A 20788-nucleotide genomic window follows, 5' to 3' on the forward strand; every position below is an offset into this window, starting at 1 on the left:
TACAAGCTACGTCGTTATTAAAATCATTAGTACGACAAAGATACTGTTAGTCGAGTTTGATGATCGCCGCCGCCATTGGTAGCGGTTTGTAGAATTTACGGAATGGTACATATGTAAATAGCGTGCCACATAATATAGTAACTCATACTCAAAATTGTTACATTCTATCCGAGCATTCGCAGATGGGAACCAGACTATCCAAAACTTAGGCATAAATACTGGAGCAAATCGATCATTCTAAATTGAAGTATTTTTGTAGGTGTTGTAGCGCTTTCGGTTCCTCCTTTTTAGTTTCGTTTTTACGTGTTTTCGTTTTTATATTCATTCTGTAATATTAACCATCGCTTCAATAGGCACCACATGTATGTACATATGGGTTAGGCCTAGTACACGTAAGTCTTGATTATAATATATTGCTTACGATAGCAATACACGTGATTTATTACATACTTTGTGTTTTTTGTGTTAAATAGAATGTTTATAAAGTGTACGGAACGGAGACAACATGTACACACCTACCACAGTTGGTAATGGTAAAAAAACTCGGTTTAATTCCAACCATGAATAATTCGAAGTCTCGATGTTTCGAAGTTTTTCTGTCGGTCCCTTGAACTTCGATACATCGAGGTTTGACTGTACAAGAATCTTACTACTGTCGATATATCATAGCAAAATTGATGGCATTTCTGAATGAAAATCTAACCAGTCACAGGCCTATAGGTAAACAAAAAAGCACCAAACTACCTGTATATCTGTTGTCACATACCAAGCCTTCTGTTTTGCTATAAATTAGTCCTGTGGTGAAGATAAGACGGTGATAGTAACCCATGGAATAAATTAGGGTGAAACATTCCCCAAATAAAAGTTTAAGCCTTGCAATAAAACTGTTACAAAACACGATAGATCTGATACATATTTTACCTTTTTTTCAGCCGTGGTATGAAATTTGAAAATGTGTCGATTTTAACAGACGGTATTAACGATATCATAAAGAGGATGAGATACTGCTGGTGAGTGTGGAATGTTTTTTTTTTTCTTTATTTGTGCGTTTGTTTTATCTATACTCATTGTTTTATCTATACTCATTGTTTCATTGTTTTATCTATACTCATTGTTTTATCTATACTCATTGTTTTATCTATACTCATTGTTTTATCTATACTCATTGTTTCATTGTTTTATCTATACTCATTGTTTCATTGTTTTATCTATACTCAATGTTTTATCTATACTCATTGTTTTATCTATACTCATTGTTTTAACTATACTCATTGTTTTATCTATACTCATTGTTTTATCTATACTCATTGTTTTATTGTTTTATCTATACTCATTGTTTTTTTTATACTCATAACAATTTCAATTTCTAAAGATTTGATTGACAAAAAGATGTTTAATATCAATAAGATTGGATATCAGGTATATATATAGCCTTCTCTCCTGATACAGCTACTGGTACGAAGAAACAAAATAAACATGAAACATGGGAACTTGGTGGGAGTTTAATTATGATAGTAAAGGGAGATAACTCCCTCATGTATGAAGAAAGACATTGTAATTATTCTTTTTATGTGTTTCCCAAATGAAAAGTGATTTGACTCCAAATATACGTGATAGATATGTCTATTTGGTGATATCAGCCCAACAGATCATTGTAACAAAGGACGAATTCATTGATACATACATTGCACTTGAAGTTCCATGTTACCTGTACATTGATTAAGGATTTAAAAAAAAAAAATTAAAAAAAAAATTAAAGCTTAATTGGGCTGACCTTTAACCTAGGAGAGCCATGAATGGAGTCTGGTACCTTTGTACATGATAAATCTGTTGTTTGTTTTCCCAGGGTCGACAGAAAAGGCATGATTTGTGAACAGCGTGGCGTGTTCCGTGAAAACTGCGTAGACTGTCTAGACCGTACCAATGTAGTACAGACGGCCATCGCCAGGATCGTCATGGAGACACAGGTAAGATGTTTACCTGTTCTAAATTACTACTGATTAAAGCGACTTCACTTTCAGTTGTACTTTTTTTGTATTTTTTTTTTTAAATAACAATCGTATCAGGAACTAGCTTTCAATCACTAGTTTTCAGTGCCTTGCAGGTTCTTTTTAACTAAAAAAAATCTAAAGTTCTATTTCATATTGTTGCATGCAAGTAAATCATTTATAGTAACTTTTTCTTCCAATATTTGGCATATGGTAATGTTAATTAACAAACATGCTAATTAATTTGACAAATATGGCACTTTAATTGCATGACAGTATTTTTCATTGCTTTCTGGGTTTTTTTTCTTGTTTTTTTTTATATATATTTTTTTGGGGAGGGGAGGGGTGTCTAACATAAGAAATGCTGGAGCCCTGTGGTAAACACTGTGTCTGTCTGTCGACTATCTGTCCATCTGTCTGTTTACTGTTTACTGAATTTTTTTTTTATAGATTTCCATCAAAAACTTATGCATCCTCTTTTGAAATTGTTCATGCATAAAACTTTGATATGCAGATGTTCAATATGGATTTTATTTTTAGGTCATCTGACCGTAGGTCAGGATGACCTATTTTCATCGTGTTTTGTCTGTCGTCGTGCGCCGTCCGCCGTGCGTCGTGCGTAAGACTATTTATACAAAAGCCTACTCCTCCTTCATCCTTGGATGGATTTCATCCATATTTGGTTTGAAACATCATTGCGGAAGGACAATCATATTTTATATAAATGAGCCTGGTCCGACCCCTAGGGGCTGAGGGGTTGGGCCCCAAAAGGGCAAATTTTCTTAATTCAAGCTTTAAAATTCTACTCCTCCTTCATCCTTGGGTTGATTTCATCCATATTTGGTGTGAAACTTCATTAGGGAAGGACAATCATATTTTATATAAATGAGCCTGGTCCAACCCTTAGGGTCAGAGGGGTGGGCCCGTAAAGAGCAAATTTTCTTAATTTAAGCTTTTAATCCTATTCCTCCTTCATCCTTGGGTTGATTTCATCCATATTTGGTGTGAATTAAACTTCATTAGGGAAGGACAATCATATTTTATATAAATGAGCCTGGTCCGACCCTTAGGGGCTGAGGGGTGGGGCCCCAAAAGGGCAAATTTTCTTAATTTAAGCTTTAAAATCCTACTCCTCCTTCATCCTTGGGTTGATTTCATCCATATTTGGTGTGAAACTTCATTAGGAAAGGACAATCATATTTTATATAAATGAGCCTGGTCCGACCCTTAGGGGCTGAGGGGTGGGGCCCCACAAGGCCAAATTTTCTTAATTTTAGCTTTAAAATCCTACTCCTCCTTCATCCTTGGATGGATTTTATCTATATTTGGTGTTAAACATCATTAGGAAAGGACAATCATATACTGTATTATATAAATGAGCCTGGTCTGACCCTTAGGGGCTGAGGAGTGGGGCGCCATAAGGGCAAATTTTCTTAATTTAAGCTTTAAAATCCTACTCCTCCTTCATCCTTGGGTTGATTTCATCCATATTTGGTGTGAAACTTCATTAGGGAAGGACAATTATATTTTTTATAAATGAGCCTGGTACAACCCCTAGGGTCAGAGGGGCGGGGCCCCAAATGGGCAAATTTTCTTAATTTTAGCTTTAAAATCCTATTCCTCCTTCATCCTTGGATGGATTTTATCTATATTTGGTGTTAAACATCATTGGGGAAGGACAATCATTTTTTTATGAATGAGCCTGGTCCGACCCTTAGGGGCTGCAGAGGGGTGGGGCCCCAAATGGGGATATTTTCTTAAATTTAGCTTTAAAATCCTAATTCTCCTTCATCCTTGGATGAATTTCATCCATATTTGGTGTGAAACATCATTGGGGAAGGACAATCATATTTTATATAAATAAGTCTGGTCCAACCCCTAAGGGCTAATTTTTTTTATTTTAGCTGGCTCACGTCCTGTTTTCAGGTTTTGGTCTCCGATCTCAATGAAAATTGGTCTATAGGGGTTTTAATTGATGCCGAACAACATGCAAACATTTCGTAAAGATTCTGGTATTCCAAGATGGCCGCTGGCCCACTTCCTGTTTTCGGGTTTAGTCTCCGATCTCAATGAAAATTGGTCTATAGGGGTTTTAATTGATTCAGAAGGGGGTACTTTAGGTGAGGACAATCATACTTTATAAAGGACCGAGTTAAGACCCATGGGGATAGTACAGTGGAGGCTTTGCTGAAATTTGGCTTTAAAATCTGACTCCTCCTTATATTAATCCTTGAATGGGTTACAACAATATATGGATGAAGGGCTACCAAGTTTGTTCAACAAATGACATTTACCTATTTCAGAAACTTACATATTCAACAAAGGAGTTCCTTGTATTGTTTATATTAATCGTTAACCAATACTTTATACTGTGACTTTGTTATTTTGTGCCATGAGTCAGATGACCGTTAAGGCCCATGGGCCTCTTGTTTTCCTGAGCAGACCCCTAATACAATCAAAGTTTAAAAGTTGTGTTCAACTTCATTGATAAATGGTTAGGGACACTGATTACGTCATAGCTTTTAAGAGGTCTGCAAATCCATGATGGTTTCCTTGGTACATAAACTGCAGGGATATAATTGTTGAAGTAGTCTGATCTTTAATGAACTAGTATAAAGCAGTACTAAGAATGCTGGAAATGGTTTTCTTTGATGCTGTTCATTATGTTTATATAATCATATGGTGTTATTGGTGTTCCAGTGTCGAAAGCTTGGTATTCTGGCCCCAGAGGAGAACCTTCCACAGAGTTGTAAGCTAACATTCCAACAACTCTGGGCCAACAATGGTGACGTGATCAGCCGACAGTACGCGGGAACAGCAGCTCTAAAGGTACTGTACTGGATACAGAGAATCTTTAAAAGTAAACCCTTTATCAGAAGCATGGCAAGACTAAAAATAATTACTCCCAGAACTTATTTCAGTTTTTATAAGGTTTCATTGATTTTTTTTTTTGATTTTTTTTTCCAATTTTTCTTTTATTTTCAAAGTTAAACTTTCTGTTACTTTATGTTCCTTTCAATTTCTATAAGGAACGAGTGTCTCCTAATATTTATAGCAGGTAAATGTCATTGGTGCATGTGCTTTCACATCAAACATGTTGTTCTGCCCGATAAATGTGCAGATAAGAGTGGTTTTGGGGGGAGCAGGAGGGATTAAGTAAATAAAACATACAGGATATCTTAGCAATCTCCTCCAAGGTTATCAAACACACATTAAGTGTCCCGTCAGAAACATTATACCTGTACTGTTCATGTCACCTGGTAAATGTGAAAGAATAAGAAATACCAGGTAATTCTAGTATTTATATTTGCCGGCGTAAGATCTCAATTAACTCCAGCATGCACACGTTTAACAATTATCTTTATATTAGATACAAAGTTTAATGAGATTTTGGGCCAATATTGAATAAATTTTAAAATTGTACATTATATAATTTTATTTCCAGGGAGACAACTTGAAGATTGACTGAAATTCTGAATTAATAACCAATATGATAATCTGTGATTTTGCCCTACAGATGCAAAAGCATTGTGTAACTGTATGAATGAAATGTACAGCAAATCCTGATTATCTTCAAGTCAGAGAGACTGCTAAAAAATACAAAAAAAGAGTTTTTTGGCCTTTCTTGTATTCTTGTGAGATTTTAATTTCTGATTTTCATTGGGTTTTTTACCTCACATTAAAGGGTGACTTTACCAGGACTGGTGAGCGAAAGTTTTCAGGAATGATGAAAGATGGAATGAACTCCGCAAACAGGTATATATAATATAGATACAATACATTATGTAGTTAAACATCTTATCTGAAATTCATCTGTCTGTTTAGTTGGGTTTCACTTTCTATAAAAACAGCATATTACTACCATATACAGGTACTGTAAACAACATTCATGTGATTTATTTCTCCAAATTTTGCAACTATTAAAAGTTTCTGAATGTTTCTCATTGCAAAATTATATCTACCTTAGTTACTGTGAAAGATATTTCAATTCAATATTCTATTATCTGTGAAAAGTTTATTCATACAAACTTGTATTAAAATGGAAATCACGAAAATTACAAGCTGCAAAAGAACTCTTTCTGAATTCTTGTCAATGTTCTACCGGTATACATAGAACTTGTAAGCCTAACTTCAATCAACTGTTGCCTAGGTACTACCTCAGGTTCAAAGACAGTTACCGTCAGGCTTCCATAGATCTGATGCTAGGGCGACCAGTAACCATGGAGGAGTTCCTGATGCTTGGTAACACAACTCCAGAGGAAGAGGAAGACGTGGCGGAATTGATGGAAAAGGAACAGAATCTTAAACTCTTGGTAGAGGATTGTAAAGAAATGTTGATTGTGGAGCCAGAACAATGTCTAGGGGGCTGGAGTCTCATCAACGCTGACCCTGTGTGAGTATTTAAATGAGGGTAGTCTCATCAACGCTGACACTGTTTTAAGTATATATTCATGAGGAATAGAATCATAAACTCTTGGTGGAGGATTGTAAAAAAAAGTTGATTGTAGAGCCAGAATAATGTCTAGGGGGCTGGATGAGAGCCAAAATAATGTCTAGGGGGCTGGAGTCTCATCAACGCTGACCCTGTGTGAGTATTTAACTTACACTCTTGGTAGAGGATTGTAAAGAGATGTTGATTGTGGAGCCAGAACAATGTCTAGGGGGCTGGAGTCTCATCAACGCTGATCCTGTGTAAGTATGTGAGGAATAGAATCTTACACTCTTGATAGAGGATTGTAAAGAGATGTTGATTGTAGAGCCAAAACAATGTCTAAAGGGCTGGAGTCTCATCAACGCTGATCCTGTGTAAGTATGTGAGGAATAGAATCTTAAACTCTTGATAGAGGATTGTAAAGAGATGTTGATTGTAGAGCCAAAACAATGTCTAAAGGGCTGGAGTCTCATCAACGCTGATCCTGTGTAAGTATGTGAGGAATAGAATCTTAAACTCTTGGTAGGGATATGTAAAGAGATGTTGATTGTAGAGCCAAAACAATGTCTAGGAGGCTGGAGTCTCATCAACACTGATCCTGTGTAAGTATGTGAGGAATAGAATCTTAAACTCTTGGTAGGGATATGTAAAGAGATGTTGATTGTAGAGCCAAAACAATGTCTAGGAGGCTGGAGTCTCATCAACACTGATCCTGTGTAAGTAATATTGGGGAGACAGTTAATAAAGGTTTGGTTAGTGATGTTAATTGTAGATGATAAATTCTAATGAATTATTTGGTTATATTTTACAGTTGTGGAGACCCGGATAGATCCGATATGGACATGATACTTCTCCTCTCACAGAGAGCTGTCTATGTGGCCTGGTAATATTTTAAGATTCTTTATGTTTATTGTGAGCTTTTAAGAAATTTGTCACATACTAGAAAAAAGCAGTCAGACTTTATAAAGGACAAAAAAAAATTATTGCCTTTTAATTGACTTTCATAGATTTTTTCTCCAATAAATGTATTTGGCCTGTGTCAGATTCAAAGTGTGAACTTTGTTCAATTTGAATTTATAGACAAGTTCTGAGATGTTTCGTGTGGAGAGTATGCCTTTGACCTCCTCGATCACATTGATCCCCTGATTACATTGACTTCCTGATCCCAGATCACATTGACCCCATGATCGCATTGACCTCATGATCACATCGACCCCCTGACAACATTGCCCCCTGATCACATTGACCTCCTGATATCGACCCCCTGATCACATTGATCCCCTGATCACATTGACCTCTGATCATTTTGACCCCCTGATCACATTGACCCCTTGATAACATTGAACCCCTTGATCACATTAACCACCACATCACATTGACCCCCTGATAACTCACATTGACCTCCTGACAACATTGACCTCTTGATCACATTGATCCATTAATCACATTAACATCATGATCACATTGACCCCTTGATCACATTGACCCCCTGATCACATTGACCCTGTGATCACATTGACCTCCTGATCACATTGACATCCTGATCAGATATTGAACCCCTGATCAGATTGACCCCCTAATCACATTGACCCCCAGATCACATTGACCCCCTGATCACATTGACCCCCTGATCACATTGACCTCCTGACCATATTGACCTCCTGATCAGATATTGACCTCCTGATCACATTGACCCCCTGATCACATTGACCCCCAGATCACATTGACCCCTGATCACATTGACCCCCTGATCACATTGACCTCCTGACCACATTGACCTCCTGATCACATTGACCCCTGATCACATTGATCCCCATGTCACATTGACCCCCAGATCACATTGACCTCCTGACCACATTGACCTCCTGATCACATTGACCCCTTGATCATATTGACCCCTGATCACATTGACCCCCAGATCACATTGACCTACTAATAGTATGGTTGTGAGGTAGCCATCATCTCCTCTATGCCTACACTTGATCCTGACTGGTGATAAGTAATCATCAGTATTGTATTTGTGAGGTAGCCACCAGCTCCTCCATCCCTGGACCTGATCCTGACTGGTGATAAGTAATCGTCAGTATTGTATTTGTGAGGTAGCCACCAGCTCCTCCATCCCTACACCTGATCCTGACTGGTGATAAGTAATCATCAGTATTGTATTTGTGAGGTAGCCACCAGCTCCTCCATCCCTACACCTGATCCTGACTGGTAATAAGTAATCATCAGTATTGTATTTGTGAGGTAGCCACCAGCTCCTCCATCCCTGGACCTGATCCTGACTGGTGATAAGTAATCATCAGTATTGTATTTGTGAGGTAGCCACCAGCTCCTCCATCCCTACACCTGATCCTGACTGGTGATAAGTAATCATCAGTATTGTATTTGTGAGGTAGCCACCAGCTCCTCCATCCCTGGACCTGATCCTGACTGGTGATAAGTAATCATCAGTATTGTATTTGTGAGGTAGCCACCAGCTCCTCCATCCCTGGACCTGATCCTGACTGGTGATAAGTAATCATCAGTATTGTATTTGTGAGGTAGCCACCAGCTCCTCCATCCCTGGACCTGATCCTGACTGTGATAAGTAATCATCAGTATTGTATTTGTGAGGTAGCCACCAGCTCCTCCATCCCTGGACCTGATCCTGACTGGTGATAAGTAATCATCAGTATTGTATTTGTGAGGTAGCCACCAGCTCCTCCATCCCTGGACCTGATCCTGACTGGTGATAAGTAATCATCAGTATTGTATTTGTGAGGTAGCCACCAGCTCCTCCATCCCTGGACCTGATCCTGACTGGTGATAAGTAATCATCAGTATTGTATTTGTGAGGTAGCCACCAGCTCCTCCATCCCTGGACCTGATCCTGACTGGTGATAAGTAATCATCAGTATTGTATTTGTGAGGTAGCCACCAGCTCCTCCATCCCTGGACCTGATCCTGACTGGTGATAAGTAATCATCAGTATTGTATTTGTGAGGTAGCCACCAGCTCCTCCATCCCTGGACCTGATCCTGACTGGTGATAAGTAATCATCAGTATTGTATTTGTGAGGTAGCCACCAGCTCCTCCATCCCTGGACCTGATCCTGACTGGTGATAAGTAATCGTCAGTATTGTATTTGTGAGGTAGCCATCAGCTCCTCCATCCCTGGACCTGATCCTGACTGGTAATAAGTAATCATCAGTATTGTATTTGTGAGGTAGCCACCAGCTCCTCCATCCCTGGACCTGATCCTGACTGGTGATAAGTAATCATCAGTATTGTATTTGTGAGGTAGCCATCAGCTCCTCCATCCCTGGACCTGATCCTGACTGGTGATAAGTAATCATCAGTATTGTATTTGTGAGGTAGCCATCAGCTCCTCCATCCCTGGACCTGATCCTGACTGGTAATAAGTAATCATCAGTATTGTATTTGTGAGGTAGCCACCAGCTCCTCCATCCCTGGACCTGATCCTGACTGGTGATAAGTAATCGTCAGTATTGTATTTGTGAGGTAGCCATCAGCTCCTCCATCCTTACACCTGATCCTGACTGGTAATAAGTAATCATCAGTATTGTATTTGTGAGGTAGCCACCAGCTCCTCCATCCCTGGACCTGATCCTGACTGGTAATAAGTAATCGTCAGTATTGTATTTGTGAGGTAGCCACCAGCTCCTCCATCCCTGGACCTGATCCTGACTGGTGATAAGTAATCATCAGTATTGTATTTGTGAGGTAGCCACCAGCTCCTCCATCCCTGGACCTGATCCTGACTGGTAATAAGTAATCATCAGTATTGTATTTGTGAGGTAGCCATCAGCTCCTCCATCCCTGGACCTGATCCTGACTGGTGATAAGTAATCATCAGTATTGTATTTGTGTGGTAGCCACCAGCTCCTCCATCCCTGGACCTGATCCTGACTGGTGATAAGTAATCATCAGTATTGTATTTGTGAGGTAGCCATCAGCTCCTCCATCCCTGGACCTGATCCTGACTGGTGATAAGTAATCGTCAGTATTGTATTTGTGAGGTAGCCATCAGCTCCTCCATCCCTGGACCTGATCCTGACTGGTGATAAGTAATCATCAGTATTGTATTTGTGAGGTAGCCATCAGCTCCTCCATCCCTGGACCTGATCCTGACTGGTGATAAGTAATCGTCAGTATTGTATTTGTGAGGTAGCCACCAGCTCCTCCATCCCTGGACCTGATCCTGACTGGTAATAAGTAATCGTCAGTATTGTATTTGTGAGGTAGCCACCAGCTCCTCCATCCCTGGACCTGATCCTGACTGGTAATAAGTAATCATCAGTATTGTATTTGTGAGGTAGCCACCAGCTCCTCCATCCCTGGACCTGATCCTGACTGGTAATAAGTAATCATCAGTATTGTATTTGTGAGGTAGCCACCAGCTCCTCCATCCCTGACCTGATCCTGACTGGTGATAAGTAATCATCAGTATTGTATTTGTGAGGTAGCCACCAGCTCCTCCATCCCTGGACCTGATCCTGACTGGTGATAAGTAATCATCAGTATTGTATTTGTGAGGTAGCCACCAGCTCCTCCATCCCTGGACCTGATCCTGACTGGTAATAAGTAATCATCAGTATTGTATTTGTGAGGTAGCCACCAGCTCCTCCATCCCTACACCTGATCCTGACTGGTAATAAGTAATCATCAGTATTGTATTTGTGAGGTAGCCACCAGCTCCTCCATCCCTACACCTGATCCTGACTGGTGATAAGTAATCATCAGTATTGTATTTGTGAGGTAGCCACCAGCTCCTCCATCCCTGGACCTGATCCTGACTGGTATAAGTAATCATCAGTATTGTATTTGTGAGGTAGCCATCAGCTCCTCCATCCCTGGACCTGATCCTGACTGGTGATAAGTAATCATCAGTATTGTATTTGTGAGGTAGCCATCAGCTCCTCCATCCCTGGACCTGATCCTGACTGGTAATAAGTAATCATCAGTATTGTATTTGTGAGGTAGCCACCAGCTCCTCCATCCCTGGACCTGATCCTGACTGGTAATAAGTAATCATCAGTATTGTATTTGTGAGGTAGCCACCAGCTCCTCCATCCCTACATGACCTGATCCTGACTGGTGATAAGTAATCATCAGTATTGTATTTGTGAGGTAGCCATCAGCTCCTCCATCCCTGGACCTGATCCTGACTGGTGATAAGTAATCGTCAGTATTGTATTTGTGGTAGCCATCAGCTCCTCCATCCTTACACCTGATCCTGACTGGTGATAAGTAATCGTCAGTATTGTATTTGTGAGGTAGCCACCAGCTCCTCCATCCCTACACCTGATCCTGACTGGTGATAAGTAATCATCAGTATTGTATTTGTGAGGTAGCCACCAGCTCCTCCATCCCTGGACCTGATCCTGACTGGTAATAAGTAATCATCAGTATTGTATTTGTGAGGTAGCCACCAGCTCCTCCATCCCTGGACCTGATCCTGACTGGTGATAAGTAATCATCAGTATTGTATTTGTGAGGTAGCCACCAGCTCCTCCATCCCTGGACCTGATCCTGACTGGTGATAAGTAATCATCAGTATTGTATTTGTGAGGTAGCCACCAGCTCCTCCATCCCTGGACCTGATCCTGACTGGTGATAAGTAATCATCAGTATTGTATTTGTGAGGTAGCCACCAGCTCCTCCATCCCTGGACCTGATCCTGACTGGTGATAAGTAATCATCAGTATTGTATTTGTGAGGTAGCCACCAGCTCCTCCATCCCTTACACCTGATCCTGACTGGTAATAAGTAATCATCAGTATTGTATTTGTGAGGTAGCCATCAGCTCCTCCATCCCTGGACCTGATCCTGACTGGTAATAAGTAATCATCAGTATTGTATTTGTGGGTAGCCACCAGCTCCTCCATCCCTGGACCTGATCCTGACTGGTGATAAGTAATCATCAGTATTGTATTTGTGAGGTAGCCACCAGCTCCTCCATCCCTACACCTGATCCTGACTGGTGATAAGTAATCATCAGTATTGTATTTGTGAGGTAGCCACCAGCTCCTCCATCCCTAGACCTGATCCTGACTGGTGATAAGTAATCATCAGTATTGTATTTGTGAGGTAGCCACCAGCTCCTCCATACCTGGACCTGATCCTGACTGGTGATAAGTAATCATCAGTATTGTATTTGTGAGGTAGCCACCAGCTCCTCCATCCCTACACCTGATCCTGACTGGTGATAAGTAATCGTCAGTATTGTATTTGTGAGGTAGCCACCAGCTCCTCCATCCCTGGACCTGATCCTGACTGGTGATAAGTAATCATCAGTATTGTATTTGTGAGGTAGCCACCAGCTCCTCCATCCCTACACCTGATCCTGACTGGTGATAAGTAATCATCAGTATTGTATTTGTGAGGTAGCCACCAGCTCCTCCATCCCTGGACCTGATCCTGACTGGTAATAAGTAATCATCAGTATTGTATTTGTGAGGTAGCCACCAGCTCCTCCATCCCTGGACCTGATCCTGACTGGTAATAAGTAATCATCAGTATTGTATTTGTGAGGTAGCCACCAGCTCCTCCTTCCCTGGACCTGATCCTGACTGGTGATAAGTAATCATCAGTATTGTATTTGTGAGGTAGCCACCAGCTCCTCCATCCCTACACCTGATCCTGACTGGTAATAAGTAATCATCAGTATTGTATTTGTGAGGTAGCCACCAGCTCCTCCATCCCTGGACCTGATCCTGACTGGTAATAAGTAATCATCAGTATTGTATTTGTGAGGTAGCCACCAGCTCCTCCATCCCTGGACCTGATCCTGACTGGTAATAAGTAATCATCAGTATTGTATTTGTGAGGTAGCCATCAGCTCCTCCATCCCTGGACCTGATCCTGACTGGTGATAAGTAATCGTCAGTATTGTATTTGTGAGGTAGCCACCAGCTCCTCCATCCCTGGACCTGATCCTGACTGGTAATAAGTAATCTCAGTATTGTATTTGTGAGGTAGCCACCAGCTCCTCCATCCCTGGACCTGATCCTGACTGGTGATAAGTAATCATCAGTATTGTATTTGTGAGGTAGCCACCAGCTCCTCCATCCCTGGACCTGATCCTGACTGGTAATAAGTAATCATCAGTATTGTATTTGTGAGGTAGCCACCAGCTCCTCCATCCCTGGACCTGATCCTGACTGGTGATAAGTAATCGTCAGTATTGTATTTGTGTGGTAGCCACCAGCTCCTCCATCCCTGGACCTGATCCTGACTGGTGATAAGTAATCATCAGTATTGTATTTGTGAGGTAGCCACCAGCTCCTCCATCCCTGGACCTGATCCTGACTGGTGATAAGTAATCGTCAGTATTGTATTTGTGAGGTAGCCATCAGCTCCTCCATCCCTGGACCTGATCCTGACTGGTAATAAGTAATCGTCAGTATTGTATTTGTGAGGTAGCCACCAGCTCCTCCATCCCTGGACCTGATCCTGACTGGTGATAAGTAATCGTCAGTATTGTATTTGTGAGGTAGCCACCAGCTCCTCCATCCCTGGACCTGATCCTGACTGGTGATAAGTAATCATCAGTATTGTATTTGTGAGGTAGCCACCAGCTCCTCCATCCCTGACACCTGATCCTGACTGGTGATAAGTAATCATCAGTATTGTATTTGTGAGGTAGCCACCAGCTCCTCCATCCCTGGACCTGATCCTGACTGGTAATAAGTAATCGTCAGTATTGTATTTGTGAGGTAGCCACCAGCTCCTCCATCCCTGGACCTGATCCTGACTGGTAATAAGTAATCATCAGTATATTTTTTTTGTGAGGTAGCCACCAGCTCCTCCATTCCTACACCTGATCCTGACTGGTATAAGTAATCATCAGTATTGTATTTGTGAGGTAGCCACCAGCTCCTCCATCCCTGGACCTGATCCTGACTGGTAATAAGTAATCGTCAGTATTGTATTAATATAATAAATGTTTGTTTTAGGTATGATGATGAAGAAGAACAACTTGTACAGTACCAGAGGATTTTCCTGGAAGACATTGAGAGAATAGAAATTGGTAAGAATACTCATGCGTTAACGTTCATATTAATGCTCCTAAAGAGAATCTATCCAATATCTCTTTCTCAGAGCAAAGTTGATAGTTGGCGATGGGGAGCAGATATAGTACCATATTGTTACCCAATTCTCTTCTGAACTTGTCCCATCTCTTCTAGGTTTGAAATGTTTTAATGAGGCTTCTGACTTTTAGACATTTATATATGTAACCATCACAGGCCAATAAACGGCAATATACCTCTCAGGTAAAGAGAACTTTGCTTTAGCTTGATCGATTGAGGAAAAGACTTGTAGTACAGATGTCCTAAGTTTGATCCCTGACAGAGACAGTGTTTAGATTAATATCAAATCTTGCAATGTGCTACATAATTTTGATATTTAGTTTCCATTTGTTTTATGAACAACTTCTGGTTCTTTGTCGGAATACAAGCCTGGAGCAAGATACCAAGAATATAATTAAGTCAAAAAAAAGAACAAAAACAGATATAAGCATATAATTCTTCATTATAGCCCTATAACCCTATATTTGTTCAAACTGATCAGTGTTGATTGAACGTGCACTTGCTTTTATTTTAAGAGAAGAAACTCTTTCCTATTTGATGTGAAATGTATATAAAACTACTTGTTACTGTCTTTCTAATATTTGCAGGATTAGAGCCATCAATATTCAAGTCTAAGTTTGTGTGTATGCGATTACACTATACCAATTTTGCCGAGGATGGATTCTTCCATACCTTCCGTACACCCCGAACACGTCTCTTCAACAACATGGTCATCGCTGTCCGTAATCTAGAGGAGTCGCGAGGTACAAAGCAATTGAAGTTTGTTGCTTATACTCATATTATTAGGCTTAGTTTACAGGTTTTATATGAAAGTATAAGTTAAGGATGTTGTCATAGAAGATAGAAGCAGATCAAATGAAGGGAGTTGTATGTGGTTGCTATGACACCATTTATATAAAAACATCAACTGTTTGTTTATTTGGTCAATATTGCTTCAACAGCTAAACACAATTATTTCTATTCACGAAATGATACCAAAGCTCCATACCATGAAAGAGAATACACATAAATATTCAGGTTATACAGTGTATGTTTTGTACTACTGTAACTTCTTTAATTGTTTGTTATGATGAAAATTCAATAAAAAAGTTAAAAAGAACAGCAGCCAGAGTGTATCAAAGTTGGATATACCTCTGTGTTCTCAGTAATAACAGCTAGTAAAACTGTGAAGATAAAATCTGTTTGTGTTACAGAATCCCTGAAGGCTATCCACCAAGCATTTGCTGCAGCCAGGCAGATCTTCTCTCTTGTTTTGGAAGCTGTTGACCGACAGAAGCTTGATAGGTATCAGATGTGAAAATCTTTAAAACCTACATTTGTTGAACACTTTAAAAGTACATGACGTATGTTGTTTACTGATGATAGAAAATGTGATTTAAATCTGCCTGAAGGAATAATGAATTCATGGTATGCTGCAAATGTACGTTATGTTATCTAATGTGTAAATAAATGACTACCAGTTGCCAGAAGCATCGGTTGTGAAAAATATTCTAGGTTGAAAGATGTATAAATTATCATGAAATGACCTTGTTTCAAACAGAGGCATTTTAAATTCAAAGTGACCCGAATACTAACTTAAAGAAGGACAGGTCTAAGAAGTGTTGATGTATTGTTAACAGTAACACTGTCCAGTTAAACTGGAAAGTTTGAAGACAAGAAAAACAAAGGTTCTCTCCTTATATAACCCTGGCTATGTGGTTAGCAGGTAAAAAACAAACACATCAACAAACCTTGGGTAGGAATTTAGGAATAAAATGTTAGACAACATTTCTTCTAGCAACCATGCAGGGTCCCTGTATGTAATTGAAAAGTTGAAAATGAAAATTTTATTGAATTTCCTAGTAATTTGAGCCATTTGTATTTCAGGAAGAAGACGAAGCCCCACCCTGATGTACAGGATATTCACAAACAGCAACAGGAAAATGCCTTAACTGGTATCCACATTCCTCGTGACATTTCCTCGCCTGACCTCACATACAAACACAAGGGTCTCGTGTCACCAGATATCCAGAGACGAAGACTAAGTCCAAACTCTCCGAGTACCAGTGGTGCTACCTCGCCGTCCTCTAGTCCTGGGCGGCCGCGTCACAATATCTTACCCAACTTCGCCGATGTCAAGAAAAGTTTTAATTCAGGTATCAAACTAAACTTCAATGTGCCGAAGTTTAGTCTGCAAAACGTGAATCTATCAAAAAGATTTGGAGGCTCGAAATCAAAAGAGGATGTTGTTGATGGAAGTAACAATTCCATCACCACAACAACTGAGGAGAATTTAGAGAAAAAATCAAAATTGGTGAAAGAGAGAACATACAGCCAAGATGATTCCACTGTAGGAACAGCAACATCATCATTTGATGAGACTATGCAAGCAGAGGACGACAACATTGTACTGGATAGCTGTGGCATCATTACCAAAGGTCGTTTGGGGTTAAGTCTTGATGAAACAACAACAGGATCTACTGAATGTTTGAAAGAGACATTAAAAGGTATTGATTCGATAAAGCTTCAACAGGACAATGATGTTCAAACTGATAAGAAAACAAATGTGGAAGAACATTTAGAAGAAGAAATTCTGCATAAAACTGATGCAGTAGAATCCTCAGAGGGTGATATTCTGCACAAAATGGAGGAGGCTGAAGGTGATGATGATGCATTTTTAGTCATTGAAGAAAATGATGTTGAGAAACTCCTTGCAGGCAGTTCAAAACCAGTGCCAAAGATACAGACAGATGAGTCTGCATCTAACATAAAAGTGCCAAAGATTGTGACATCAGCAGCAAAAACCAGAAAATTACAACGAATCATGGAAACACTTCAGGAGGACATCAGCGACATGCTGGAAGGAAAGACGTGCCTGACTCAGATTATAATTGTATGACAACGTCAAACATTAGACCTACTACCAGTGACAAATTCTGTCTTTTTCCTGATGTACATATAGTCAACAAATCTTACAAACTGGTATTGTGGTATTTGTATTTTATAGAGTTACTACCCCATGTTGTGCATGAGCATTATCTATGTTAGACTCTAGATTTTCGAGTTTTGGAATCACAATTATATACATACCTGTACATGCAAGGGTAGATAACTCTATGACATGCAAAGAAAGAATAGTTTAGGACATATATATATCATTAGTTTCGTAAGAAAATTCAGTAATTTTCCAAAATGATGTTACTCAAATTAGCTGGTAATAATTAAATAGCAGTATATATACTTGTTGAAAGATACCTTAGAATTAGAAATTGACCACATGTACTTGTATTTCCATGCTTGGAAAGTTTTAGAATCTAAATAGATAATTATTGAGTGTTTAATTGAAAAGTTTTTATTATACATTTGTTAATTATTAAAGATGGCATAATAATATCTTATGCAATTTGTTGCTTGCAATAGACCACTTCATATTTATACACAAGGGCACCACTCAGTTCAATGTCCTCAATTTACATTGTTAAGATCATTAATTATAGTAATGAATTGATAATTCTATATGATTCAGTATGTTATAATGTCCTTTAACTGTTGTAGATTTTTATCTCAATTTATCATAGAATTGCACTTCTCCCTATTTAAAACCTAAAGATGGTACGTTACCTTATACATTTTTTATGTGAGTTAGCTCCCTTGCATTTTTAAACGTAGCTACTGCCTAATATATATAATTCTGCATTTCAAATAAAGATATACATGGACATTGTGTCAGCTGTTTATGCTTCACAGTTCTAGGTTGTTGAAGGACTATTCTTTGGAACGAACTATTAAGTAAAACATGTGTTGTTTTATGTATTTATATATTGAATACATATATTCTTTTTATGTATATAAGCCTTGGTGAACTTCATGAATTGGTTGACTCCACCATTTTATATTGGCTTCTCTGGATAATTGAAAAAAAGGAATGGTTGAAATTTAAAATTATGCCAGAATTTTTCATTGCTAGAATGGCCTTATACCCCCTTATCTATGTCAGATAAGTCAATATCTATAGCTATATCCATAATTCACCACAAATAGAAATAATAAATTCTTTACCCTGGAGCATTTTTTCTATACCACATATCATGTAAGACACAGTAAGGGCTACACTTACTATAAAGGATCACACACCAAATGATTAACTTTGCATTACTCAAGTTGAAGATTTCTTCTTAGACACATATGTTATACATGTTTGATAATATAAACAACACCCTGTTACATTTATTGGGGTGCCCATATACCATCCAATTTTCACTGTGTTCTAGCAAGTGTTCACACCATTTTTGAGTTTATGTAACTTCTATGTAATTAACCAATACAATGTTACTATTTTGTTTTTTTTTGTATTGATACCATTTTACTTTGCTTTTTATACTTGTGTTCATTGTGTCCAATATTTAAATCTGTTAAGCCATCTATTATATATCTGGCACAAAGTGCAAGCAGTTATGTGGTGCAACTTCATGGTTACAAACCAAGTTTTTTAACTTAACACTGACTTCTTGTCATCATGTTATTTCCCTATCACTTACTCAGTTCTTTAAGATTGGGATTCAATTATGGGGAAAAAAATGAAAAAAAAAATGCTTTACAGTTTTTCAACAGTCATACTACATATGTAGCTTTTAATTATTATATGTGATGATTAAAACTTCACATATCAAAGGTATTTGCATTAAAGGTGATTTACAATTCTTTACCAATATTATTGCTTTTGAAAAAAAATATAGTACAATCATGAGTACAGGGTTATAATGGTAATTAAGGGGACATTACTCTATGTCAACCTTTTCATCTTTGCTGACATACCTGGATATGCAACAAAGCTGATTAATTAATGAAGGCTTATAAGGCATTTTTGATCCATTTCAGTATTTCTCAACACTTTTTCAATGTTCACCCTTATAATATTAAATTATAAGCTGCAGTCACCTCACATCATTTGTACAATTTTTAATCCCGTACCCTATAACCGATACTACCATTGCTATCTCATTTTTATCCATTAACATTTTGTAAAGAGCTTCATGAAAGATCATAATATAAATATTTTAAATATTTACTAAGGGAGACTACTCCTGTAACTATGAAGCTTATTGTGCAGATAATTAGACAAGACTTTAGTGTAGAAAGTCTATATATTGGTGGTTGGGTGGCATAGTTGTAATGGTTTTGCTTTTTCACACAGAACTGGTTTTCTTCTTCAATTAGACACAATTAGGAACATTTAGATCTATGTTTGTGACACCACTTTTATCCAATATTATGGCCTCAGGTCTACTTCTGTATATATAAATTGTTTTGTAATTGTTATAGACTTAAGTCATTTTGATTTAGATTTTTTTTTTTTTTAAAAAGCTACATGTACATTTATATTTTTACAGAGTTATCTGCCCTTGAGGGAAGGTATTGATAAAGTGTAACATATCGTGTTTACAGGCAATCTGGTAACATATTCTTCAAGGAAAACAACATCATTTTCGCTCAAGATATAAACTCTTGATGCCACAATCCATATACCTACCAGCAAGGATAGATAACTCTGTTCTTTACAAAGATTGGATGATAAGTATACTATACATGTATTGATCAGTTTAATTTCTATATGTTTTTTAGGTTTTTTTTAACATTCCACTATCGCTGTTGCTTGTTATGAAAAGTTTGTGCTTTTTTGTTTACTGAGAAATGGAATGGTCTCTACTAACATTTTTGAATGATTGACTGATCATCAGACTGTATGTATAGTCAATCCTCATGCTGGTACACATGTTTATCTAATCATTGTCAAATCAAACTTCGTCGCACACACAATTCAATATGTGCAAAGTCACATACACTACCCAGGTACTTTGACTGACAGCTAGCGATCCATCATTTGCATGAGACTGACCTTATACATATAATTATTCAGTGAGATAGCTAGCCACCAGCTACAACAAGAAAGCCATCAATGTAAAATGGCCCTGTTAAAACTCCCATTAAATATTAATATAATTAACAATTAGATTGTATCCTTTGTTATCTCCCCTTGTCTTTGTTCTGTGTATCATAAACATCGAAGGTTGTGTCCTCATTCCACACTCGTTCATGTGATATGCGTGTTTTGTACCTTATTTTTTGTATAACTACTTTTCATTGTTGACCATAATATATATACTTATATATACATACTTACTGATCTTGTTCAAGCAATTTGTAGTTTTTTAGTTTCTTACCTCTGTTTAGTTACAGATATAATATGAATCTTTTGTGTTTATTAAATCAAAAACATTGTATCTTCTTCATGA

At 38.5% G+C, this 20788-nt stretch overlaps 1 protein-coding gene across 1 annotated transcript in view; it reads left to right on the plus strand.

Annotated features, from left to right (window-relative positions):
• The window catches only part of LOC138335038 (phosphatidylinositide phosphatase SAC2-like), a 380613-nt gene extending 361198 nt beyond the window's left edge, over positions 1–19415 (plus strand). Inside the window, exons 11-20 of the mRNA XM_069283936.1 lie at positions 933–1010; positions 1847–1967; positions 4689–4817; positions 5674–5744; positions 6139–6381; positions 7232–7303; positions 14382–14455; positions 15104–15259; positions 15710–15800; positions 16383–19415. Coding sequence (XP_069140037.1) covers positions 933–1010; positions 1847–1967; positions 4689–4817; positions 5674–5744; positions 6139–6381; positions 7232–7303; positions 14382–14455; positions 15104–15259; positions 15710–15800; positions 16383–17394 — 2047 coding nt within the window. The 3' untranslated portion in view covers positions 17395–19415. The remainder of the gene's footprint in view (positions 1–932; positions 1011–1846; positions 1968–4688; positions 4818–5673; positions 5745–6138; positions 6382–7231; positions 7304–14381; positions 14456–15103; positions 15260–15709; positions 15801–16382) is intronic.
• The last annotated feature ends 1373 nt before the right edge of the window (positions 19416–20788 follow it).

This window comes from Argopecten irradians, chromosome 11 (genome assembly GCF_041381155.1).
Source record: "Argopecten irradians isolate NY chromosome 11, Ai_NY, whole genome shotgun sequence".
NCBI lineage: Eukaryota > Metazoa > Mollusca > Bivalvia > Pectinida > Pectinidae > Argopecten > Argopecten irradians.